The 26,819-nt window shown below is 40.7% G+C and overlaps 1 protein-coding gene across 5 annotated transcripts; it reads right to left on the bottom strand.

Annotated features, from left to right (window-relative positions):
• Positions 1-1,183: 1,183 nt before the first annotated feature.
• On the bottom strand, positions 1,184-26,689 carry wdr90 (WD repeat domain 90). Of its 5 annotated transcripts, none has more exons than XM_050060687.1 (43): positions 26,386-26,689; positions 26,170-26,264; positions 25,321-25,497; positions 24,527-24,665; positions 24,213-24,383; positions 23,633-23,759; positions 22,691-22,758; positions 22,193-22,305; positions 21,788-22,024; positions 21,554-21,616; positions 21,403-21,471; positions 21,181-21,291; positions 19,770-19,915; positions 19,574-19,631; positions 19,308-19,426; positions 18,667-18,825; positions 18,402-18,532; positions 18,189-18,305; positions 17,619-17,854; positions 16,923-17,059; positions 15,191-15,321; positions 14,827-14,957; positions 14,403-14,564; positions 14,006-14,134; positions 12,493-12,626; positions 12,351-12,391; positions 12,119-12,277; positions 10,987-11,151; positions 10,809-10,891; positions 10,618-10,720; positions 10,311-10,432; positions 8,474-8,630; positions 8,136-8,326; positions 7,880-8,048; positions 7,527-7,650; positions 6,445-6,616; positions 5,384-5,506; positions 4,964-5,132; positions 4,157-4,287; positions 2,784-2,927; positions 2,479-2,595; positions 1,831-1,915; positions 1,184-1,709 (listed from the first exon to the last, which is right to left on the bottom strand). In XM_050060687.1, the coding sequence occupies exons 1-43, from the start codon at positions 26,396-26,398 to the stop codon at positions 1,552-1,554; spliced, it is 5,586 nt and encodes a 1,861-aa protein (XP_049916644.1). In that variant the 5' UTR covers positions 26,399-26,689; the 3' UTR covers positions 1,184-1,551. The 5 variants fall into 5 exon arrangements, with proteins under 5 accessions (XP_049916644.1, XP_049916646.1, XP_049916647.1 ...); XM_050060689.1 differs by having other exon boundaries at positions 10,993-11,151; XM_050060690.1 differs by having other exon boundaries at positions 12,119-12,244.
• Positions 26,690-26,819: the final 130 nt, after the last annotated feature.

The following is a 26,819-nucleotide window of genomic DNA, read 5'->3' as shown; positions in this document are numbered from 1 at the left end:
TCTAATACCTCAGTAAACCCATTTCTCCTTAAAAACAGTGAGATGACCATTCTTACTGAGTAAAACAATCCGTTATAACAACAGTAGTATTATCATGTACATGTAATATGCTGTTCCATAATTAAAATGATGGTCCTTTGCCTGAGTTTTTAATATATAGCCATATACAGGGTCCCTACAACAACATAGATTTAAGAATTCTTAAGACTTCTTTTAATGCTACCTGGAGTGAAATTTAAGACCAATATTACAATAATTAAAAGTTAAATTAATACCTTAGTTAATTAATTCAATGCCCCTCTTTGGGAACCCTGCTATAAAGGTCTGGACTAGTTTGATTCTGAAATTTGAATCAAGAAGTAACAATAACTCAAAAGGTTTGTAACAGCCGCTTCACAACTGTCAGTGGCGGAGTGCCATCATTACTGTCGGAAATGAGAGGGGTAATTTTCAACATCTTAACACCAAACCTCCACTTCTGCTTTAGAAAAAGAAGACAAAATTGGGGGTTTGTTGTTGAGGCCATTACACAGGGAAATCAAAAAGAGTGTGTGTATTATATAATAATCTTCAAAGCACAAACAGGAGAAGAAACATGAGGATAATTTGAGCTCTCAACAAGGACAGCTGTTGTTTATCAGTCACTGTTTGTTGACCAGCTTTGCTCACATTTCAGTATCAAACGGAATATTAATTACAAATAATTACCCTCTCTGTGTCACCATTGAATCTGCCTGTGTGTCAGCCTTATTTTCTACTTTCAGCTGGTTTTTGTATTCGATTAAATGCTCCTAATCTCCTTAGACTGGTTTGTATGATATTTCCTACAAAAACAGAGCAGTGAAGGAGGAGGCACCTACAGTATGTAGGCAGCATTTCTACTGAAGACAACCTCTGACAGAAGAGTCACACAGAACCAGTAATAAGGGAGACTGCCATTCAAATTGGGAAGCCGGAATTCAAGTCATTGTGACAGTAAGGAACTTTTGTCAGTGTCCTTTAACAAAAATAGAAACTGGAGAAGATTCATGCAAAATATTCTCAACAGTGTACCTGTCCTCCACCATTCTGGTGGAAAGACATGCATAAGTACAAAGGTCTTTGCTCTCATTTTGTGTGTGTGTGTGTGTGTGTGCGCGCACCATCCTTGCAAAGTTGGGAGTCATCTTATACCAGTGTTATTTTACATGCTGCCTTTTATTTCAAACTCATCTAATCCCAAAGCAGCTACCAGTGAAAAACAGCAGGTAATGACAGCAACTGGTTATCACTCATCAGTATTCATACACGTTCTAATTCACATTTAAAAAAGTAAAATAAATAGTCAAACATTAGAAGTGATTGAACATGTAAAACAATTCCTGCTACAAAAATGGATTTTAAAACTATACATGAAAAAACTCCAACGTGGCAAACCGTACGCAACCCTCCACAAATGATTGCTATTTCCCTACAAATATTTGATTCATAAAAAATAAATATAGATCAATAAAATCGTATAAAGTAACAGTGAAAGCTGGGTATGTGTGTGTAAAAACAGATCTAAGGCCCTCAGAGGCCCTGCACCTCCCACAGCAGGATCTCATTATAAGCTACAGTAAAAAGAAGAGTCCCTGAGGGAGAGAAGTGGCACGTCTGCAGTGAGTCGCTGTGCTGCAGGAAGTCCTGGAACTTGCCGCTCGTCGACTCGATCAATTTCAACACTCGCTCTGATAAGAGATTAGACATAGAGGGAGAAGTTAATTATACTCTAAAGTACCACTACTGGAATCTAATATCTTTATTGGAGCTATATATGGATGCATGATGAAAAATAAGCTCTGAGTTTACCTTTCGATCCCACAGCTATGAGCTGGTTCTTACAGGAGAGGCTAAAGCATGTGGCCCAGTCAGGCAGGGCAATCTTTTTTATTATCTGTAGATAGGAAAAAAACATATTGTATGAGATTACACACATATTTGTGAATCCTGTCAGCAACATCTGCCTTGCACGGGTTATGTTTGGGTGGTATCAAGTTATTAAGGTACATCAGGTTAATTAGAAATCTTCACAATTTGATTTTCAATCTGTCAAAAATACAGACGCTCCTCTTTCTATTAAACTGATGTGGAGATACTGTATTGAGGCGATGTGTTGTAGTGCACTCGCCACCAGAGGTCAGTCTTTACTGTGGAACAAGCAGCTGAGCTTGGGAAGAAGATATGGGGATAATGTTGCAGAGCTACTAAACAGCAGGCCAGCAATGGCAGAGAGTAAAAGTGGGGGAAAATCATATCTTCACAATATAACTCTGTGAATTGAGGTGTCCCGCTTGTATGGCTGTCAGTAGCTTCTATCAACAGCACCTCAGCTTTTTTTTTGACACTGTGAAATGCCAGGGAAGTATGTATGTCTCAAAAAATAGAAAGCACCAAAGTCCAGTACTGGGAAAATCACAACACAGTGTTAGAGGAGTGAAGCAGGGGGAGCTACAGTACCTGCTTTTTGGCCAGGCTGTAGAAGGACAGCTCTTTCTCTACTCCGTAGCCAGTGTAGACCACCAGGCTGGGGTCTGTGGGGCAGAAGGCAGCCAAGCTGGGAGGTGGGCTGTCATCCTATAACACATGCATGACAGACAAACATGAACTGAGCTTAGTAGAGATTTCCAAAAAGGGCTAAAAATAATAAGTATGCAGAGACTGAGTATCCATGAGCCTTAAAAAGAGATATGCAGCAGCACTCAACATTTAGAGTGTCATCTCTATCCATTACCATGAACTACTACTTAAAATACAGACGGTACCCCAAAATAGGCCGGAGCAGGAAATGTCAGCCAGTCAAGCAGATCACATTTGTCCTTCAGCCAATCGGCAGCCCACACACTGACGCGTCTGTCGGCACTGGCCGCCAACCACATCTCGTTTCCTTCCAGTCCGAAATTCTTACACTGAGGATTAGAAGATGAAACTGCTTCAGATACGTGCTGATGAAAACAAAAATGTCAGAAAATGTCACAACCAAAGTAGGATTTTCAGAGAGCACTCATTTCTATAACCTGGCACGCTGTAGATGGAGAGAGCAGATGAGAGAACATGGATAAGAGGAAGGCAGATAACCTGTCGAGAGCACTTGTATTTCATTTCTTATAATATGTGCTACATTTAGGATAAATTCATGAAATGTATCCATTGCCTCTGAAATAGACAGACTAACTACTGTTTTATTATTCTGCCAAATGTATTAAAATACTCACTAAATTATTTATAAACATTTGAAATAGATTCCATGTGGTTTTTTAAGGCTGTACGCGGTCTCTAAATGAATTAATGGCATTTGGAACAAAAATCTACATTTTCTAGACTAATGACTGATGACATTTACGGATAATTAAATGTCAGAGTTTCTACTTTCTATTACTGATTAATCCTGATTATACAGTATAAAAACAGTCCATTTACGAGTTTAAAGTTGCAATTTTGGGAAAGTCTTTCTATGCAACAAAGCTTCAGGCAAACAGAAATGATTCGTGTTGTTTGCGCCTGCAGAAATATCAGTTTCAAGTAAATTTAAGAGGGAAATTTAAACTTCACGGAGAATCAAGCTCCAGGGAGAAATAACAGAGTAAAAGGTGTTTGATTAATAAGTATGTGATGTTGCAGAAATGCCTCAGCAGTGCACTGTCAGGATCATTATTGTCACTGTAATCACTGTAAATGAAGCTCATCGGGGGCTACTTTAACCTCTCTCACTGTTTCTAATGTGCTGTAATGTTAAGCTCTGTTGGTAACTTTTATATTTCATAACACAGCACTAAGACGCATAATCTGTGAAAAAAAACAACAATCATAGTCCTCTACCTACGCTATTGCCTTGTAGCGCTTCTAATGGCCTGCCTGGAGTCAGGGAGTCTCAAACACAGCTGTCAAATCACGTCAATCACTGCTCGTGATCTGCTTTCAAACTGTCAAACCAGGCAGTGCTGATCAAATATGACCCATGATTTTGTTGTGCAATGCCTATTTCTCACCTCAGATGTTTTCAGAAACATATTTTAGTGTACTGTTTAGCTGTCTCATGTGCTTCTGTCAGAATATAGTGACAGTTTCATCAAATACGACACATTTATTTTGAAGCTCTGTTAAACCCTCACTCCTTGGTCTGACTCAGTGAGCTGACCTGTTCATTCACACACTGGATGGTGGTAATCTGCGCTCCTTTGTGGTCCTTGATGACACGCACAGTCGCTCCATTCACCGGGCTGCTGACGGCTACCAGACCATTCTTCCCTGCTGAAAGGATCACATGACCTGTAGGGGGCCAAAAAGAGTCACACAGGCAAACTAGATGAAACAAAGCAACTTTGATATAACATTAAAGTAACTGCAAGCACATGAGCTTGATCATAGGTCTTTGAATTCGAAAGGAAGTTCACCTCCTGACTGCTCAAATCTGCACTGACCTGTCCTTTGATCATTTATACATTGTCCTTTTAGTGTTTGACCGCTATAACAGTAACACACATTTATAGCTCTTCTCTGAAGGATGTTAAAAGGCATGACACAAACACTAAAAGATACAGACTGAGACAGGGAAAACTGGGGCAAAGCAAGGGGGCACAAAAACACAGTTACATTTTTTCATTAAGAAACAATGCAATTAGTGCACTTATTGTAAATTCAATAGAAATTCAATGAACAGAAAGAACATTGGACTGTTTGCCACGTTCATTTGACCAATTCAATAGAAAATGGCAGTTGTTGTTAGTTGTTACGGTGACAACACAGGTCTGTGAGGCTGTAAAGTGTTGGTTCATTTATACGAAAGTTAGCCTGCTACAATGGCTGCAATAGCAACAGTACACATAACAATGCCACTCTGACCATAACGCTTTGTTGATTTGAACGTCAATGTCCCTTTACCCTCACTCTATTTTTGTGGTAACTTCAGAAGATGGAGGTTTTTGGCACTGCTATCCTCTCTCACCATTAGCAGAGTACTGGATGGCAGTGACAGCCACTTGATGGGGATGCAGCTTCATCTCCATCTCTGAGGAAGAAAGCCGGAAGATCCTCAAGGTCCCGTCGCTGTATCCTGCAGCCACACATGCGCTCTCAATACTGGAAGAAGTGCTCCAGCACACACAGCCACAGGCCTGACCCACAGAGAAAAACAAGAGGGGGTATTGTCTAAAGGGCGTATAATGTCGCGATCAAATCAGAAGTTGTACAATTTACACTTGTATATTTGTGTAATTTGGAAAATCTCCGATATTTGCTGACTTTCTTGTCAAATATATAGAAGTCTAAGATGTTCGGCCGAGGTGTCAGTTAGAAAAAGGATCACAAGTCCTTCAGTTTATACTGGACCTGACCCACCTATTCATTTAGAGGTGTATTCACTCACCTGGTTGAGCACCTGGAACTGCACCACCAGTTCGTTGCTGGGGGCTGACCACACCCTCACGCTGCCGTCCTCGCTGCAGGTGGCAAAATGTCTCTCATCAGAGCTGAACACCACATCATTGACCTGGACAGCACATAGCAGTACACACAGAGAATGAACGTCCTGAGAAGTCACATCATGTAAATTTCATACTTCTTGTCTGGCCATTTTTGTGATTGTGATTGTGATTTTTGATACGTAATTATATCAAGACTAATTTATTAGTAGTGTTTACAAAACATTTACATAAGGGCATAAAATGAAGGACAACAAAACAATTAAGGAGGATATCAAAACAACAAAATTGCTGTTTGCATAAATTAAAATAATTAAGTATAATTAAGAATCACAACAAAAGTGAGGCTATAATGACATTTTGTTAAAAATAATTAGCAAGTCTATATTCCTCCAGCAGGGCTGTCCACAGTCTGGGTAGTCCTAACAGCAAAAACCAATTCTTTGATCTGAAACGGCCTTTAAGTTTGATAAAGAAGCCAATTAAGTAGTAAAACCAGTGTTTTCCTCGTATCAAAGCAACTCTGTGTTTGCAATCCCTTCAAGAGCTGAGGAGTTATTTTAGTTTTCCTGACGTAAACCGACTGAAAGATTGAAGTAAAAAAAATTGTAATTAATATGTGTTAATTGTGCTGGTGGCCTTGCCATCAGTTCATTGAAATGTCATCAATAACTGTTAATTGCTTCCCTGCTGCCTCCTTACTTTGATTTTATCATCATTATATCCTGGTTCAAACACTCTGTAATATGAAATACTCCTCTTCCCCAGGGATCACGTTTGATGTGTGATTGACAGGTCATTAATACAGATTCTCACAGCAGACATTTGGACTCTCAGATTAGTGGGACAGGCAGATGTTAAGTAATTACATTCATGATGTCTCAGTAATCAGTTTCAGCAGGGTTTTCCACAGTGTGTTATAGTGGAGATGACAGTTATAAGCTGTATGCTCCAGCCCATGATGTGCATATGGTTATTTTTCATATCCAGAGGCTCACACTGGTACCTTGGTTTTGTGCCCGCTGACCAGCCGGATGCTGCTGTTGTCAGACCAGTTGATGTACCAGAGGGTTCCTGCTGTGGTGCCCACAATGCCCATGTCCATTGTGTTATCAAATGCTGCACTGACTGTCGTCCCATCCAGCATTATCTCCTGCTCCAACACCACCATGGTCGCTCTGAAGGAAAGACAATGAGGTCATTACGTTAAATCTAGACATGACCGTTTGAGGATGAATTGTGGCCATATTCTTACTTATTATCTGTTACACACAATACATTGTAACAAACAATTCTTCGAATTTGTCCTCTTTATATGCATGAAGGAGAGCTTACTGCCAAAAAAAGTCTACAAGTCAGGTCTAGCAAAAGTGAAAAAGCGCCATAAAACGGCATTAAACCATTACCACACATTTGTATACAGTATCCATACGGGCGTGTAGTAGAGGGGTGCTACATTCCCATATAGAATCATCAGCCACATCAATAAATGGCTGCTGTGGCAGACACTACATCTCCCAGAATGCCCCACCACTCACACAGGTGTAGGTGTGTAAGGCATTTAATTGAAGCAGGAATGAGGAGTGAGACCTATGGCAGAAGAAAGGAAGTAAAGGAACAGAGAGCACACTGCTAGAAGGAGATGGGCAAACTGACTTAGAAAAGCCCAACTACATTCAGGAAAGCACCTCAGCCAGTATCATTCAAGCGGAAAAAGATAGACTTTATGTTATCTAATATTCTTAATTTAAATTATTTTTTATGTTTTACCCATTTCTAGCTCTTTACTTTTAATGAGACTCATGGGAGGTGTACAACTACACTTTTTAACAAGTCTCTTGATGTAAAAAATGCCCACAATCACACAGGAAAATAAATTAGACTTAGTTCTTGCCCTTTTGCAGAATCTTATAGAAACTAAAATGAAACAACACAGGCATGCCACCATGGTTCTCTGAGTAAACTGTATGTATGTATGTATGTATGTATGTATGTATGTATGTATGTATGTATTCATCATAAGATAATGGAATAAAAGGAACTGCTGCCTTCATAAGATGCAAAGTTAGTAGAGAATGAGCTACAGACCTGTCTTCCCCATTGCAGACATTTTCCTGAGGCTTCACGCCCTGTACGGCTTCTACCTCCCACAGTCGCAACCAGCGGGTGTTGCTGCCAGTCAACAGACGGTTCCCTCGACACAGCAGAACTCCTACACCATGACACCATCAATTCTGTTACAGTTTGTAGAAACCCAGGACTGGAATACATTTAAACCACATGACTCAAAATGACAGCAATGTTTTAGGCAACTTTGTGAAATAAAAAATAGCAGACGATAATGGTGCTGTGTGTTTTTTCCCGTAAGAATCATTAAGAGTATTCAGCTTAAAAAAATATTGTTGTCCAAATTAGATGGTTAGAATACATTCCATTTGTACCTATCTCTCCCTCATCAGCTTCCCAGGTCATGAAGCATCGCTGTGTGTTTACGTCCCAGACGCAAACGTGTCCTCGATTGGTGGCGGTGAACAGAAACGAGTCCATGTGGTAGCACAGAGCCGTCAGCTCCACATCACCCACCTCTGCTGGTGCTCTCACCCTCTGGACCTACAAGTGTCAATGAGTGGTTAATCTTTACTGTATGTACCAAAGCAAATACATCTGAAACATCTGTGTTTTTTGGTGGTCACTTACCTTGAGGTCTACATCGGAGCCATGCGTGTGGAGGAGACAGAAGTAAACCCCTTGGCTGCCCACACAGGCCAGCTGGCTGGCTGCAGAGGGGCTGAAGGCCACGTCGTGGATCGGCCCTGACACACTCACACTGGACAGCAGCTGGAAGGTCTTAGTGCTCCACAGAGCCACCTCTGGGGCTGAGAAGTCTCCTACGGTGGTATGGCAAGAATCAGAGTCGTTTGATTGGCCGCAGTGGAGACATTTTCTGTATTTTAATCAACCATGTCAAGTGGTGCAACACATCAAGTTGAAACGTTCATGACAAATGGATGCAATCCAATTTACATTTTACTGACCAGCAGACAGAAAGAAGCGATCATCCCTGGAGAAAGCAAGACTCTGCACCGCCCCTCTGTGGTAGGAGATGGTATTACGGCAAGTTCCATTCTGGACATCCCAAATGCAGATGAGGCTTCTGCTACCATTACTGCCAACAGCTGCTGATGCCACTGTCTGGACAGGAAGTGACAAAGACACAGAGCACCTTCATGTTAAGCTATGGGCTTTCCTCATTTGTCTGTTTTGTGCCTCCTTGTCTCCTCCATACTCCATCCTCCTGCCTGTGACCTAAATATTGATCTCAGCACGCCAACTTGAGGGATGTGTGTATCCTTTGCGGAAGTCTTTTCAGCACCCGTTAAGTCAGCTGTGCCACACATCATATTTAATGTATGTCACTTTAAATTGATGACTCCGAAGCACGGATGTCACATTTTGCTAAATGCCAGTTAACTCATCTCCTCTCTCCTTGTGCTTCTCCCTTGCCTCCTCCGCTTGCATCTTGAGTGAGAGGACCTAAGACACGATTAAAAGAATCAAGGATGTACAAACGTAGACATGAGAAAAGCCTTCTGACACCATATGACACGGGGCTAACAGGATGCATGTTGAACATCAGAAAATAGCCTGCTTCATAATCCTGGATTTCTTAGGCCTCAAGACTGTTGGATCTGAATTTTTCTTAAAGATGATTCGCAGACATCTGATCTAATAGTTTTTGATTAGACTTTTAGAAAAAAAATGACTTCAACCCTCTTTGTTAGGCAAGGACATTCATTTAAATGGAACCAGCTGCTTTAATACTTTGATGAAGCAGCCTTGTGATTTTCCTCTGGCCGTTTACAATCCTCTGTGTTGACTGCCACTTATTCAACGCATTAAAAGTGTTTTCAGAGCCCCACTTGGAGCCAGCTTCTGTTTGAAGGTAAGACTGAGTGCTGACTCCCCACTTAGACAAGTGCTGAACACAAAGAGCTCACACAGCACTGACCAACCAAGCAGTACAATCAAATGTGAAAGCCAATTCAAGTCCTGACAAGACATCCCTGTCTCTGGTCTCCTGGTGAGAACGGACTCAAGGATGTTAGTTTTCCTCTGTGTCTCTTGCCTGATGTGAACCCATTAGTGATCCCCTGTAGTGACCAACCAACTCGCTGATATACCAAATTTTGTTCCCTGCTGAGCTGAACAGCTGAGGCTGGTTGAGTAAATTTTGCTGCTTTCCTTGTGGCACCAAGTATCCACAGTAGATATTATATACTGTATGTTTTCTTGAGAGTGGCGCATGTTGAGACAAGACCACCGAGTATCTCTATATTGCTTAAACGGTTATGTATGGAATGAGTAAATTTTCACAAATGTCAGAAGCATTTCACAAAATTCTCATACCTGTGCAAAGATGTTGACAGCCGTATACGTCTCTGAATATGATCTTCTTTTCCATCAGTTTCTTTCTCAGAGGAATAGACTTTGGCTGGGTTTACAGACACTAACTTTCGGAGTGCATTTAGCACAACAGCTGTTGTCAGAGTAACAAAAATGTCAAACTTGAGACTGGACTTTTAGAAGTAAACCAAACAGCACAAAAAAGAAGAATGTGTCCCAGAAAAATCTCGAGCAGTACTTTGTCCACCCCCCCCAACACACTGCTGGCTGATGCAAATCCTCTCTCAACAGTTTAATACTCTATTACCTTTAGCAACATGACCAGCTGTACCGACACTATTTAAAAAGACACCAGCAGGAGTACCCAAGAGACCTGAGTGGACAGTAACATGAGCTCTGTCATTATTGCTATAGATACACCACAAAATCACTGTTATAAACTGCGAAGTCCAGAACTATGAAAAGTACCTGTGCATCATTTGTGACTGCCAGACAGGAGATCTCCTCGGTGTGACCCTGCAAGTGCCTCTGACTTCCTGTATGAAGGTACTCCACCACCACCACACAGCCACACGAGTATGCAAACAAACCTGCAACAGAAACCAATTGTTGGATAGGCTGAAAAAGTAAAGTTATGACTTTTAAATTTGAGAATTTTTCTGTATACATACTACACACTAAGCACTTGGATTTGACAGACAATAATTATACTTTAAGTTTTCCCAAATAATATTTCCACACAGTTTTTATTTTGCTTTCTGTGTACTATAATAACCTTGGTCAGGGCTCCACACCATGTTTCCACGCCCATTGCCATTGTAGCCAATCACTGCTTTCAGCTTTATGCCCTCTTCGCCTGGTTGGGGAGCCACAGCACCCTGCGTCAGAGACAACATTAAGACTGGACAGCAAACAAACTAATACACCTGGTGACTGCAGTCTATCATTATACAAAGAGTTCTTTACCTGATCAAGAGTGGAGGTCTTGAAACGTGGCATAAAGTGCCTGTAACAATCAGGACGCACTGGCATCCTCCCTTTTAATTCACCTAAATGACAAAAAGAGCAGACAGAAGCAGTTAATAGAAGCAGAAGCAGAAACTCAGTAAACTGTTAATGCAGGACAATGCAGTGGGGCAGTTACCAGCACCTATGTGACTTGTATTCAGGGAAGATGTGTTGAACAACTCTGTGACTTTGAGGAAAGAGGAAGCAGGTCTGGAGTCAGGGGAAAGACCTGAACCAGGGGCTGGGACGGCAGCGGTTGTGATGGTTGGGGTGCCATCACAAATCGACAAGGAGCCCAAACCTGCAGAGGGGAAACACAAGGGAAAATATGACTGAGGGTGACGATAAAGTCAATCATCAAATCTCTCCATCCATTGAACACATCTGTTATGGCCATTGTGCATGAATCTTCGTGTCACTAAGCAGCTACTAAAAAACCTGGCATTCATTGCTGAGAGCCGGGATATTTCTTGGTAAACCACTGATGTCAATCACTTTTAAAATATCATTGTGGTTCTCCTTTAAATAGAAACTATATATCCTTGTATGCGCAAATGAAATAAACAAGGCCACAATTTAAAGGCTATTACTTATATTTTAGTAAGAGTGCACTCATGAATAGTCTTAAAATATCAATAAAAAATCCTGTGGAGAAAGCTTCGCCTCCTTCAGTTCAATAATAATCTAACTGAATGGTAAATTGGCTTCCAGCAGGAGGGTGGCAATTTACACTGAACGGTGAAGGAGCATGAATGCGAATTAGAAATGCATTTCTCTTTCCTGCACTGCTCAAAACTACAACTGTGTCAATACCTTGCAATTATCTGAAGTCTACAAATTCATGAATGGACTAGTCAATTACGCATCACAGTAAATCCAGAGGAAGAGGCGTTTTCCAAATCTGGAACGCTTCAAAAATGTCAGTCACGACAGAACAGTCAGAGCAGTATCGCTAATGCACACTGACATTTGAAAAAACACATTTAAGTAGCGTACAAGCAATAACAAAAAGAGCTGTTGATGACATATTAAGGAATTGGAGGAAAAGTTTCCAACACTAATAACACCTGACTCACTGCTAATTCAAGATTCTAAGTTTTCTACTGAACAGATGCAAATCTACTCAATGTAGCTGAATTTTTAGCCACTGAAACTACTTTTGTATATGGACATCAGCTACGTGTGTGCATTTTGACAGCTATTCATACAGTTAAATATAGATAGAATGTGCTGGTGGGTAATTTTAGAAACAAAGAAAGAGAACTCACCCCCTTGGTCGACTTGGTCAAGGGTGCTGATGTTAAGTTGTGGTGGCGGTGACGAGGGGAGGGGCGCTGTCTGTCGGGGCATCCCATTGGACAACTGAACTCCACTCTCTTCAGCTTCTGGTTGAACTGTTGCATGAAAACACAACAGCACCAATTTATTTGTAATAGGTGGGACCATGTGAATCAGGTTGATCTTTTATTATTGTAAAATAAATATTCTAAATTAAGTTACCTGATTTAGGAGCTGAGATGTAGCTTACTCTGAGAGGTGAACTGTGTGTGAGGAGAGAGTGTGTGACATTTTACTAATAAATCTTATAGAGTCAAACACACACATTAACACCAAGATTCAAACATGTAACAAAGATTATTACCGGCTATCAGTCAAAGAGTCGACAGGATGTGCCAGGAAGTCCCAAATGAATATGGCATCTCCCACTGAGACTACGCCCAGTTGGTCAGGGGTGAAGCTCACCTGGCGGATCGGCTGACTGTGGCCTATGAACATCTGGTACAGAGAAACACGTTTCAGACTCTGCTGACACAATATGAGCCACTGATAGTCCTAAAGCTAAAATCAATGAAGACAACATGCTTTAGTGATGAATACACTGTTTACCACACAAGTGCACCGCAAGATGTACATGTTCAACAGTATATGGTGAGGTGAATGATTAATTAGACGATCTACAGAACATGAATTGACAACAATTCTGATTATCGAGTGAACGTTGTAGTGTTTCCAAGGAAAAATTACAAAAATCTTTTTGTTTCAGCTTCTCAGATGTTAACATTTGCTGTTTTTCTGTGTTAACTGAAGTTAACTCAAGACCTGAATAACTGAATTGGATTTTGAACTTTAAAGCAGACTATTATTGATACTGGAATTTCTAACTTTACAATATTTACAATATACAATATAGATACAATATTTTGAAACATATTGATATTAAATACCTTTTTTTGACGGGGAAAAACTGACATTAAAGGCATAGTTAAAAGTTACATTCTGTTATTTCTTTAATTGCCTTTATAAAACAAGCCTATAACATGACAACGACAACATCACCTTTATTGGTCAGCAGCAGTGAACCGAAGAATGATTGAAGCAAGTATTAAGAGAGAGTGTAAATGACTTAAAATTGGTAAGGTAAAAGGTAAATTAAGGTTTGTAAAAAGGGTTGAAGCTAAGATTAAAATTACTTCCTGTCCCCTTTTTTCTTTGATCCAACAGGGCTTTTATTTTGACGCCCTCTCCTAGCGGAAACAGGATATTAAAGCAGAAAAGTGTGAGAGCAAAGGAGGGAAGACGACCAACTTTGCTCTGCAATATCAAGTTCTTGCTTCTTGTATAGCTAAGCACCTGGCTGGAATGGGAACAAGGTACAATGTCATTTAATGTTTTATGATTTCTGTGTGGTGATGTGCGTTTTAATTGATTCGACAGTAAACAAGTGTTTAAATTGAAATGTATTGCTGACGCAGCAGCCATGCTTAAAATAGCTGCGGGCTTAATTGAATAATGGTAACCTCACTGTGATACTGACCTTCCTGTGTGTTTAAAGGTTGATATTGTAGATATGTATTTGCTGTGGTATTTATGGATTATGTGCACATATGTAAGTAAGAGCTAATTTTATCTATTTGTGTGCTTTGTAGCTCTTACAGTGTTTTCAGAAGAAACTGTGTTTTTTGGAGGAAAGGTGTTTTGGAGGAAAAGGTGATTCAGAAGGAAAAGGTTAATGACTGTGTTCACTAGATGCTTATTTGTCTCACTTGTAAAGTAAATAAAGCAGCGGCAGAGACTTTATCAAATATACATCCGAAGAGAAAAGATTATATTCCAGTCGACAGTACTCATTCTAAAAGGTATCAACTGTTGACTACCTGTGAGTTGATGTCGAGCTGCATGTTATAATCCCACACTTTCACAGCATTGTGTCCTGCCGTCAGCATAAATCGACTGTCTTCACTCACAGCCAGGGACGAGCACTGGTGTTTGTCGACCTTAGACACCTGTCAGGAGGACAGACATCCAGTCAGAAACACACTCCACCATATGGGTGAATAAGAATAGTAATAAAATGACTGTGTGGAGACAAACTGTACATATTGCATCAAAACTCAAATTACAGACACATTTGCTACATTTGTAATGACACCTCTTTACTTTTCTTTCTACATCTCAAGTAAATGCTCAATCTTAGACCCCCTTAGCAAGCCATTTAATGATCTTGAGGACCTAACATGGTCGGGCTAATGTGTTAAAGCTCAGTATTGGTACCTCTCTGAGCAGACGGCCCGTCTTGGTGCTAACCCAGAGGATCTTGTTAGCAGATGTGGCGACCAACAGGTGTTCGGTGGAGGCCGGAGAGAAGCAGATCCTCAGTGCAGAATCAAGACGGGTGCTTTGTACGTCCAAAATACTCACATCTACATGAAGCAGCTAGACAGAGATGGAGTGGGTCAGTGTGGACACGCAAGAACATACAATAAGACATAAGCTCAGGTGATATGATGAAAATATTATCTTCCTGGAATGTGAATATTATGCACATATAGATAAACCTTGGGTACATCTTCTGTATGGTTCTGGGGAAGGGGTGATGCTGCCTCACTACTACTTCATAACAGTTTTCTTAAATCTGATCTTAATTCACGTTAGCAATGTGACAAATTATGCTGAAAGGTGACAGTGTGTAAGATACCTCATCCAGAGACTGTGAGTCAGCGACGGTGACAATGTACTCTGAGGGACCGATAAAAGCCAGGCAGCGGCTGTCACTGCTCACTTTGAGAGCATCTGGAGCGTGCTCGGTGCCACGGGCCACCACATTACCTAGCCAGTCAAGGACAGAGCAAATCAAACAACATAGATGTTGAATGTGGCTGCCTGAAATGCTTAAAATGATAAGCTATTGAGTAATTCACTATATCAACTGCTAACACAACATATAAAAAGTTTATCTTATTGTTTTGTTAATTTTCTTATTTCTGATAAGTGTAACACAGGATGGACTGAGATTAACTCAAGGTGTGTTTGTGCAGTGGTTTGTGCCAGAGTATACATACACACAACTCTGATCATGTTGTGGTCTTCCTCGGAGGCGTTGTACAGTGCCAGAGAGCCCTGAGAGTCAGCACTGTACATGAACTCCCCGTCCGGAGAAAAAGCAAGACCCACCACTTCACCTCTGTGCTGCCTATAATATACATATGTATATGTAAATACAAACAAACACAAAAATAAACAAGGGCACAAAAGCAGTCAGTATTCTCTTGGTGGACACACACAAAAAGCATGTTAAAATGCACTTAAACAAACACACACAAGACACACAAGGTTTAGTGCATCAAACCAGATGAGAATTTTTCATCTTAACATGCAGTCAAAACTGCATGTTTTATCTATATCAAATTAAAACTGTGAATGTGTGTCCTTACCATCAGTGCCAAAGCAGTAGTACAGTTCTACTATTCCAGTCATTTGATGATTTATTGTAGAACTTTTACATGAATAGGTGTCGCAATATGTCAATGACTTCAGAGTGGATAGGGCTGCGTGCATATACAAAATATCACCATAATCCAAGACTGACATTATAGTTAACTGAACAATCGTCACTCCGTTTTCTAAAGTGAAGCATGACAGAATGCTGTACAGTGCACCTAGTATAATTCTCACCTTCTTTGTGAGCTTGAGCACTTGTTTTAAATGAAAGCTTGTCATCTAGCCAGACGCCCAGATATTTGTATTCTGTAATGTGTTCAATTTGGGCCCCATTTAGGAATGGATGTGGTAGGCATCACAATCACACTTCCTTGACATTATAAATAGCATAAATTTAGTCTTGGACCCATGTAAAACTAAAAATCTGAGATTTTTCAAGGATTTCTGCACACAGCACAAAGAACTGTATCATCTGCGTAAAAATGTGCTTTGACTTTTTCTACCTAGGCACAGATATCATTTATGTACGGAGTGAACAACAGTGGGCCTATAACTGAACCTTGTGGCACACCATTTTTAATCTTAAAAAACACTAAAAAAATGCATCATCAAACCCATTAAGGCCAATTTATCCAGAAGTAGCCTGTGATTAACAGTGTCAAAAGCCTTTGATAAATCTAGAAACAAAGCTGCACAGTGTTTTCGACAATCAAGAGCAGAAACTACATAATTTACAACCACATTCGCTGCTGTAATGGTGCTGTGGCCAGCTCTAAACCCAGACTGACAGGGACAAAAAATAGTATTTGCAGGCAAGAAAGTATAGAGCTGTTCGTTTACAAAAGATTCCAACACTTTTGCTAGACATGTGAGTTTGAAGACAGGCCTATAGCTATTCAGATCATCTGTGTCTCCTCCTTAATGTAGAGGAGTTACTAAGGCTTGAGTTTGAACCAGAGCAGAGTATTAAATTAAAATGTGTCAAGGGCACAGCAATGATGGGGGCAGCAAGCTTCAATGTCAGCTCTTCCTGTCATTGTGAAGCAGAATTCACCAAGCACTGGATTGTTCACCCACTAACAGGGAACGTCAGCTGGGTTTAGACCGTCGTTAGACAGGTTAGTTTTACCCTATTGATGACGTGTTGTTGCAATAGTTATCCAATAGTAATCATAATCACTATATTGTGCTTCTAACAGCTGGCAAGAACTGTATCTAGCTGCACTTTCCAGTATTTTGACATGACTTGACACTTCATATAATAGCATATCATTATTGTGCCCACGCAAGTATCCAAAATAAAGAACTACAGTCACTGCTGGAGCTCAAGCTTCCACCTTATTTTATACGTACTTGTGTTCAGCCAGCAGTTTGGCACTGGAGATGTCAAAGACTCTGACGATGCCGGAGCTGAAGCCACAAGAGAAGACCTGCTCACTGGGATGGAAGGCCACTGAGCAAGGGCTGTCCTCTGACACAAAATCATACAACTAAAAACAGGAGACAACAGACATTTAGTTAAAGATCAAATAAGCCAACAGTAAACCGACAGTGCCATTTTCTTTAGTTTAAAGTTACACTCATTAGAGTGCCTTCACATCAGTAGAAAAAAAAAGAAATACTTTTTTTGTTATTCAAAGTCTCTTAAACAAGTCCAAATAATTTGCTTTGTGGTTAAGTTTGTTGCTGTGGAGATGGGAGTGCAAAGTCAAATAAATAACATTTTCAAAATTCTTCAAAATGGGGAGTTCGATGCTCAGTTTTGCCAACAAACACAGATGACTGAAGCAACCATCTCTCCTTTTTCTAAAGCACAAAACAGTCTGACAGAGAACAAAACAGAGCCTTGAACGTCTTGGCATCAACAGAGAAACTGACAACTGACAAAAAGCCACATACTTGGGTTTTTTTTCCCTTCATTTTTTGTCTGGTGCAACAAATTGAAAGACACGGTAAATATATATTAAACACCTTCAAAAAGTACAATATGATTATTATGAAGAGGTAAAGAAAAAGTTGCTGAAAACCAAAAACGTGTTGTTGATTGACCTGATGCAGGGAATCCATGTTCCAAATGCGCACTGTGCCATCGGAAGAGGCTGTTGTGAGATGCCGACGGATGCCATCCACACTGAAGCCGAGCACAGTGTCTGTATGAGACCTCATCAGTGTGTTGTAACCACGGCTGCTCACATCGAGGAAGCCTAGGTTACCAGTAGAGGTGGCTGCAAGGACCTGAAGGCTGTCTGATGAGACTGACACCAGACTCACAGGTCCCTCATGCTCTGGGGGAAAAAAACCAAAAAAGACAACACGTGTATGAGTTTCTCCAAACAGATTCTTTAGTCTGTGTGAGGATGTAAGAGTGCTCACACACATCTCATATTCATGGTTCAAACATGGTGGGCAACTCCTTACTTCCAGTTTGCTGGAAGTTTATAGGCACTGTCAATCACAACAGATGAAACCCGACAAACATCCCCCCCGCAAACTAGAAAATGACAATCTAAACATACATAAACTAAACATTATATCGCTGCCTGTGGAGTGGGAACTGTCACCTACTGTTTGTTGGCTGCAGGTAAAATACTATGTTACATCCCACTGAGCTATGCCTACCAGCCTCCAGGAAGACGGCAGAAAAATCAAGGGGCCAGAGTCGCAGGAAGCCATCTTCAGAGCCCGTGGCACAAAAAGACGAGGACACACTGATGCTGTTGATGGCAATGCCTGGACCTGGGACACACACAAACACACGGCGATGTCTTTACAGGCTCTTCACAAAGTTTTTTTTTCCATCCACCCAACCCCCACTTGAAACCAATAACACACCTGTGTTGAAAGTCCATTTCTCCCTGCGGTTTGCATGCTGCTGCTGTGCAGGCAACAGCCTCCTGACATTTCTAATAGTAACTCTGCTGTAGTCGATCTCAAAGATGTAGCCACTCCGACTGCTGGCTAATCTATGGGAGGACAGTCAGAGAGTTAAAATAGTCATCTTTTAATATAAATGCTCTAATCTAATTCTGATTAGAGTCAAACTTATACCAACTTCATGTAAACTTGGATGGTTTCCACCACTGGTTTGCTCACTCACAGTGTTCGATCATCAAGGTGCTGGTCGAAGTTTCCCTCCTCAAAGGCCACATCAGTGAAGTCAAGTGAGTGATATTCACCCAGGTTGACTGGACAGGATCGCAGCATCCCATTTCTTACTCGCCACAGGCGAATATTGTCACGACCACATGACACCATCCTGAAACAAGCACACTTGCCAATTAAAGCACGTTCTCAAGTGTGGGCACATGTCTTTTCTACTCCTGTGGCTAGAACTTTTCACCTTTCCCACACTCTCACCACATCCTTCTACGCCTTTCTGCACTTGAGACACCTGACACAGGAAGTGTGTGAGATAACAGATCGAAATCACAGTGTGAAAATTAATTATTTGCTGCAGACCTCTAACATGACATGAAACAGTATACATGGAATACAGGAGCACTCTTTGCATTGCTGTGCATGAAGATTACGAAGTAAAAACACCTGAGTGACAGCTGAAGATAAAGAAAGGACTGGACTGGGCTCCATTTAACTCTACATAACCAATCCCGATCAGTTAAAAAATGCCTTTATCAGGCCCGCTATCAATCTTTGAGATCGGTTCAAGTCATCTCAACCAAACATGCAGACACAACACCAAATACAACCAAAAATACAAACACAGAGAATAGAGGGTACCTTGTATCATCAAAGAAGGCAATTTTCATGGTGTGGATGTCAACATCTGTGTGTGCTTTGGCTAAGACGGTCACCTCTCCACCTTTAGTAACATTCAGAGTGTTCCACACCACCACCATCTATGAAAAAAACACAGACAGTTGTAAGTCACCACAGTCTCTCTCTACAGATTCAGCTCATGCAGCTCATGATAATTACCTTTATACACATTAGAAAACTAAGCCCTTTCATTTTCATGTGGGAAAATTTGCATTTGTGGCACTTACGGTTTTACTGTGGCTGTCTTTACCCACTCCACAGAGAATACCACCGCCGTATGAGAAGCTTCAAAAAGGGAAAGAGAACAAAAAGAGTGAGCAGTGTTCAACATAACAATACACCTTGTTGTATGGTGTATAAAAGCTTATCTTAAGATAGTTGTGTGTGCGCAAGTGTATGTATGCAGTGTATGCAGTTGGTTACCTAAGCGAGGACAATGAATGAGCATGAATCCTAAACATGGCCAGACAGTTTCCTTTGTGGTAGTTCCACACTCGAACTACACTGTGGTTGCCAGTTTGTGCGGAGGCCAGCAGCGTTGTGTTGCCATTAAAAGCCAGGGCAGATACCTAAAGAGAAAACACGTGGACACATATTGGAAAAATGTAGTTTAGGCAATGCAGGGCCGTTTGTTAACTTTTTTGCACATAGTTATGAAAAAATTCAGACATTGTTTTAAATATCTTGAGGATATTATTATTATCTTGGCACATAGCATGGGCGTGGGAAGTAGGGGTGGTGAGTGGGCTGAAGCACCTCTTAAATTCAGGTATTATAAAAACCTTAAAAGTTTTCGCTTAGTGTTAAAAATATAGTATTTCCCCTTTCTTACCAGGATACAGGCTTTATGTCTAGTACACAAGTAAGAGTAGACATTAATCAATTAATCCTGTGATATAGTTGGAGAACAACGCTATTTGTCGTGGATTAACAAGGGTACTTAGTGTTAAAATTTGAGTGCACTAACACACACATTCAGCGTGTTGTAGGTGCTGTGACATAACATGTTACAACCTTCCCATGTCTCTCCTACTATAAAAAACATCAATTTAATTAAAAAAAAACAAAAAAAAAACCACTTTAAACTTGATGTTAAAACTGCAGTGTTTACCCTGGTCCGGGAGGCAGATGCCGTCTCCACATTTAAGACTAGACTTAAGACTCTCTTTGATAAAGCTTATAGTTAGGGCCAGCTCAGGCTTGCCTTGTACCAGTCCCTAGTTTGGATTACCATTACCGTCTGTCCTGCATCTCTCTCTGTCTCTGTCTCTCTTTCTGTCTCATTGTGTCATGCGGATTACTGTTAATTTATTATGTAGATCTGTTCTGTACGACATCTATTGCACGTCTGTCCGTCCTGGAAGAGGGATCCCTCCTCAGTTGCTCTTCCTTTGGTCTCTATCGTTTTTTCCCCTGTTAAAGGGTTTTTTTGGAGGAGTTTTTCCTTATCCGCTGCGAGGGTCCTAAGGACAGAGGGATGTCGTATGCTGTAAAGCCCTGTGAGGCAAATTGTGATTTGTGATATTTGGCTTTATAAATAAAATTGATTGATTGACTGACAACCAAGCGGCTCTTTTGCACACACACAGCACAAAGCTGGATCACATAGATGCTACCACAGTAATTTCATTCACTGTACAGACCAATTTTTGAGGAAGCACATGCACTGTACAGCCCAGTAATGAGCACACTCCCTCTTTACAGAATCTCAATGCATGAGTTAAGTGAATCATCAAAGTAACTTGTTAGAACGCTGCCAGAATCAGCTGTGCTAGCCAACAGATCGGGAATGATTCTTCATCAAAAATAGCACAGCACATCTCAGCTCATTTACCTTATCAGTGTGGCCGATGAAGAATCTCTGCTGGTTAGAGGATATCTTCATAGAGACGATAATTGCATGACACGGATAGACCACTGCGTCCCCCGATTTGGTCCACAGGGTCTACAATGTTAGAAAGTACTGCTGTTAGGCCTCCATTTGTTTGACCTTTGATTTAATTCATATCTGACCTTTAAAATCTAAAAATAAGTGTTAAAGACCAATAGAGCATACACATTTAGTAGTGGCTCCGCCAAAGCCGATGATTCGGTTGAGCCTGAGAATCGGGTCTGGAAGCAACGTCTGAAAAAGTCGAACACTTTTAATGAGCTCAAAAACATAATGTCACAGCAGCTGGTCTCATTTCCCTCTCCCCATCTCTTACCTGCTGCCTGGTTTCTTTGGACGATGACAGATGGACAGGATGTGGATCTAGAGTGCAAACAATCTGAAAATATAACGAGATCAACAGTGTTTCCAGTGCTGCCACAAAACTGTACAAAAAGACATGCACTGTACTGAACATGGTGTTAAAAGAGAGAGGGATGTGGTAAATAAAAGGTTATTTTCAGCTTTTAAGTTTGGTTGAATGTACAATCTCGTCAAAATGAAACTTTACCTCCTCTTCACTCTCCTCCCCATGTTTGCCGAAGCCGTCCTCAGGATAATCGTGCATATGAACTCCCTCCTCATCGATACCCAAGGGACGCCTGTATGTGAACTGCTGTGAACTGGAGCATGCTGACTCCTGCTGATACTGCTCATCATTTTGGAGAAGCCAGTCATCGTTCTGGTGAGTGGAAACTACGCCCAGCTCTGGTATGTTGGTCACCATGGGGGTTCGATTCCTCGGGAGCTGAGGAGACAGAAGGAGAAAACTGTGAAGACAGAACAAATAAATAGCAGCCTCAGAGAAAACTATATTTGCATTTCAAAGGCTTGAGCTCTACCATCTGCCATATTTTCACAAAGTTCAAGCTGACTGGGATTACAGAGACTTTATTTAAAGGGGCTCAAGTCTTACTGATTTCGGAGTGGTGATCTGCTGGATGAGGGACACACGGTCCTGTACTGGCTTGCTGAGGCTGACACAGCGAGACTCCTCTCTAATAGGGATTCTTTGGTTAGAAGCACAGCCTGGGAGAGAAAGGAATATTAAAGTCAGACATCTGCCATGCATTCCTCTTAGAGAAAATGGGTTTTGTCAGAACACCTCTGATCCCATGTAATGTATTTATTTTAAACTCCAATGGCTCTATCTCATTTTGATTAATAAATAATGAAAACAATTTCACAAATGAGAGCTGAACAAAATATATCCTACAGGAAAAAATTGTTTTCCGGTACAGGGCAAATTAAAAAAATAACTCAAATTTCTTGTAAAATTACATTTTGTATTTTTTTGACAGTTTCAAGGAAAAAAAAAAAATATATACAAGTCAGACCCAAAGAGTACAGCATGCAAGAGCAGTAAAAAAGCTTTAAATACTGTATAATGAGAATGATGAGCAGCATGACTTACCAGCCTCAGGCCTGGAATCGCCTTTTTGAATGGAGTCAAAGGGTAACTTTGTTCCCTCTGAGGGAAACCTGTTAGAGTAGGACAAGATGAGGACCTGCATCGCAGTGCACTGTGACAAAAGCAGGTAACTGTAGCTTTTTAAATTAATAGCATAATAGCCTGCAGATCTTATTCTATACAACTCAGGGGCGTACCACAAAGCATGTTCAACAGTCAGGCTTTTCTCGCCTTAGTTGGCTTGACAAAGCCTAGAACCTGAGTCATAACAGACATAACAGACACCACGAATGTATCAACCCTCTATGTTAACCCAGGTTTTCTGCCTAGAAGTCTGTGTACTGTCCCATAAAAGAGGCCGTTCAACAGGTCATTTGACTCCTCTACTGCACAAAATGGACAGATTGAATGCCGCCTGCTTCTGCCTATGAAGAATATTAAGAAATTATTACAGTAAAAATCAACTGTTGCTGCAAAAAAGACAAGAGAGAAATGAAGGACTGATACCACATTTCATAATCAAATAAAGTAATATTGATTAATAATATAGTGAACTATTAATGTAATGCTACCTGTGGTTTTACAGGTCTTTTAGAGCCACCTTGGGCAAATGACCAGAAAACACTCCAAACAAGCTCAAATAAGCTCAACATACCTCACTAAGCCATTAATTTCACTTCATGGTACAGCCCTCTGGTGTTTTAAGCAAATAACTCTGATAGTCATAGATCACTACTGATAGTCTCTCTGTTATATGAAAAGAAAAAATAAATCTCTGACTCTCTGTTAAAGGTGCACTGAAACAACCATCAATGGTGCTGTTACATTAAGTTTTCACTAGTCACCCAAATGAGGATAAAAACAATAAAACAAGACCAAACATCACGGCCCCAGAAATGACAAAAACTAGTTCAGGGTAGATTTAGCATTTGGCAGTTACCAAACCTGATATAATCATAAAGGTCATGCCAGGAACCACCCTTGGGCACAGGAAACGACATTTCTCTGGGCATGGGACCTGTTCCCTGAGAAGAAGCCAGACCCATCAACTTGGCTTCACTGAAAGAAATTCCTGTTCAAAGAGACAATTGCACGAGTTAGTAAGGGAGGTAAAGACATCATGCATGCACTTAGAGGACACTATGCAATTAATTCAGAAATCTGAGGATGCGGTCTTACACTAAATGATACATATGTGAAGGAAATGTTTTTCCTACTAACAGGATTTGAAGTGCTCTCAAAATTTTGTTACTATTCAATGTAGCTCATATAGGTAGAGTTTTGATCTTTGCATTGAGTGCTTTGCATATGAAGTGGGTTTAATGAATTATATTTTTTCAGTGAAAAGTACTTTGGACAATCTCTCTATATCAACATGCCCTTTGAAGAAGAAAACAAGAAGAGTACATGGCATTTCTTTATTATCCTAATGTCACCTCAAACTCTGTGAAAACCAGGGGTGATATTCACATATAAAAACAAAATGTGCATATATAATATCTATCTCTAGATATCTAGATCTCACCTGGATCTAGCAGCAGGTCACTGGTAAACAAGTTTTTCACTGCCATGTTGGCACAAAGTTTAATGCTCTTTATTTGACTGTAGCAGCGGTTGAGGTAGACAGAGAGTGTGTACTGCAGGTCCAGCATCAGACAGGTCCAACGCACTGAAGTGGGGGCTGGACCCACCAAACCTGGAGCACATAAAGATAAAGTACTGCAGTAAGATATGTAAGACATTATATACAAAACGACAGCAACCTATCAAAACAAATGCATATGAACAATGGCTCATATCTTTATAAGTATGATTCCATTATGTGAACATATATTTTACCATGTCTTGCAGATTTGGCTGTGCTTTCATAGACTGAATCCTTTGCAGCTCCACACAGGAAAGGGAACTGAAGCCAAGTAGCTGTGGACTTGAACTCTTTGAACTTGTTGGAAAAAGAGATACGGACCACCTGGCCCTCCTACACATCACAGCACAGGGAGAGAATCAATTTTAATCAATGAGATCGTCAAAACTAAGCAAGTAGCTGGCATTTCAATTTCAACAGTTCTAAAATGCCAACATCTATAGTACATTTATCTCTCACTGTCTGAGATGATCACATGATACAGTATGATATGCTGAATCTGACTAAAAAAAAATTGGATTCAAATAAGAACAAAGAAACCCGAGAAGAAACACATTAATAAGGCATGCTTTACTCTCCTCTATGCTTCAAGCGCAAAATACAGATGGGTAGTTTCACCCACTGCCTGTGGTCTTGCAGAAAAATGCAGACATTTTGGAATATTAGAAGGCAGGAATTTAATAAAATTTTAGCCATTAATCTAGAAAGTGGTCCAATGTGCATGCTTCCTGGGACACCACATAGCTCCATTACCGATCAATATAAAATGAAATTCGTATTCTGTGTAAGAAAGTGCATACTTCTAAATTGGGTAACAGACAAAGTCCCAACTAAAACACAGTGACATAAGGGGGAAAAAAGCACACTCTGAAATGTCAATCATAAAGAAAGCAAAAAAGCATTTTATGAATGAGTCGCCTGAACAATACACTTTATATCATCACTCATACACATGCTCAGGATCACTGAATAAAATCAAGTCAGATACCTCCACAGAAACATCCAGGTGGACCACAAAGTATTTGTCAGGGCTGGGCCGGAAGAGAAGGTAGAAGTAGCGACCGGTCAGCCCCAGAGACTGGCTGCTGTGTTTGGGTATCAGGATGTAGCTGTTGGCAGGAACAGGACCCCTGATCCTGAACACTGAACACTTCAGTCTCTTGTCCTGGAGGATTTCAGGGAAGGTAGACATAAAATAAACCAACTTCGGTCTGAATACTTGTTGGTAAAAGAGAGGCTCCACACAAAATCAATCATCTTGTGTGCTACAGGATTGTATTCAAAAGCTTTTAGTGTAATAATTGTAATAATTGTGTGGCACTTTAAAGGGCACTCAAAAGCACTTTATATGGTAACTACATGAATGAAAAGTAAGGGGGTGGGACTAATAGATCACATATTAAAAGCTGGTTGAGATAGATGGGTTTTTGGGGGGTCACTGAGGTAGTAAGGGGCCAGGCTGTGTGGGGTTTTGTAGGTGATAGGGAGAATTTTGAACTGGATTCTTTGTTGAATGGGGAGCAAGTGGAAGTTTTGAAGTAGTCAGGTGATGTGATCTCTGGGGTATGAATGGGTGAGCAGCAGCTGAGTTTTGGATGTACTGTACTTTGTTGAGGGTGTTGGTGGATTTGCTGTACAGTATGCTGCTGTAATAGTCAAGTCATGGAGGTTTTGCAATGTGAAACTGGTTCTTGAAATCCTTTGTAAATGACAATACTTAGGACAAACTCACAAAGTTTTACAGCCACCATTCAAGCCTACTGTTTGATATTCAATAGATGATTAGGGGGTCAAGTATAACGTTCAATATCACTACTACAGTGTGCAGCAAAGTTACCATGTATGTTGACACATCCCCCTCTTTTGCCGACCTCTTCCAGTCCTCAACTCGGACATGTCTGAATATGTTGACGTAAGGATGCTGCCAACCTGCTAAGTCAAAACAGGGTTCAGTGACAGTCAAATATAACATACAGCTTCCATGTCACTCAGTCATTGCTGCATAACTTGATGTATTCATACCTTTAATTAAAAACTTTGAAGTTAATTTTACCTTTGGAGGCCATTGATAGTGAATATCGGCAATGGGAAATCCACCTGTTGGTGTCTGTCTTGCTGCAACTTGTCAAAACTCGAGCAGCTAGTGTACATTTAGCTAGCAAACACACAGCTTAAAGTGACCGGAAATGTCCCTTGTCCGTTTCCCACAAACTAAAACGATAAAACATTTAGTTTCACATCATTATAAGGTGCGAGGGCTCTTCCAGTTCTTCCAGGTACCGAGTAAACAACGGTTTTGATTAGACACCAAACATTTACAGCAGCGGTTGTATCCTTCCCGCTCCAGCCTCCGCCGTTGCCAACGACACGCACGACGCTCATGACGTTAGCGCGTCGCTTTCCCTGGTGCTTCTGGGTAATGACGTTCACAGAGCAAACAGTAATACAGAATAAAAACGGGCATTTTGGAGTACGACAACCAAAACT

Source organism: Epinephelus moara, chromosome 13 (genome assembly GCF_006386435.1).
Source record: "Epinephelus moara isolate mb chromosome 13, YSFRI_EMoa_1.0, whole genome shotgun sequence".
Taxonomy (NCBI): domain Eukaryota; kingdom Metazoa; phylum Chordata; class Actinopteri; order Perciformes; family Serranidae; genus Epinephelus; species Epinephelus moara.
The sequence above is the reverse complement of the archived record's forward strand: the minus strand, read 5'-3'. Positions and strand labels throughout refer to the sequence as shown.

What these genes read in the sequence shown, in the direction of transcription:
- wdr90 (XM_050060687.1), bottom strand. An exon ending in AAACTGCTGGCTGAACACAA is followed by an intron (nt 15,322 to 16,922) that starts GTACGTATAAAA and finishes TGTATATTATAG; the next exon opens with GCAGCACAGAGGTGAAGTGG. An exon ending in TGACCAAGTCGACCAAGGGG is followed by an intron (nt 11,152 to 12,118) that starts GTGAGTTCTCTT and finishes TCCCCTCTGCAG; the next exon opens with GTTTGGGCTCCTTGTCGATT.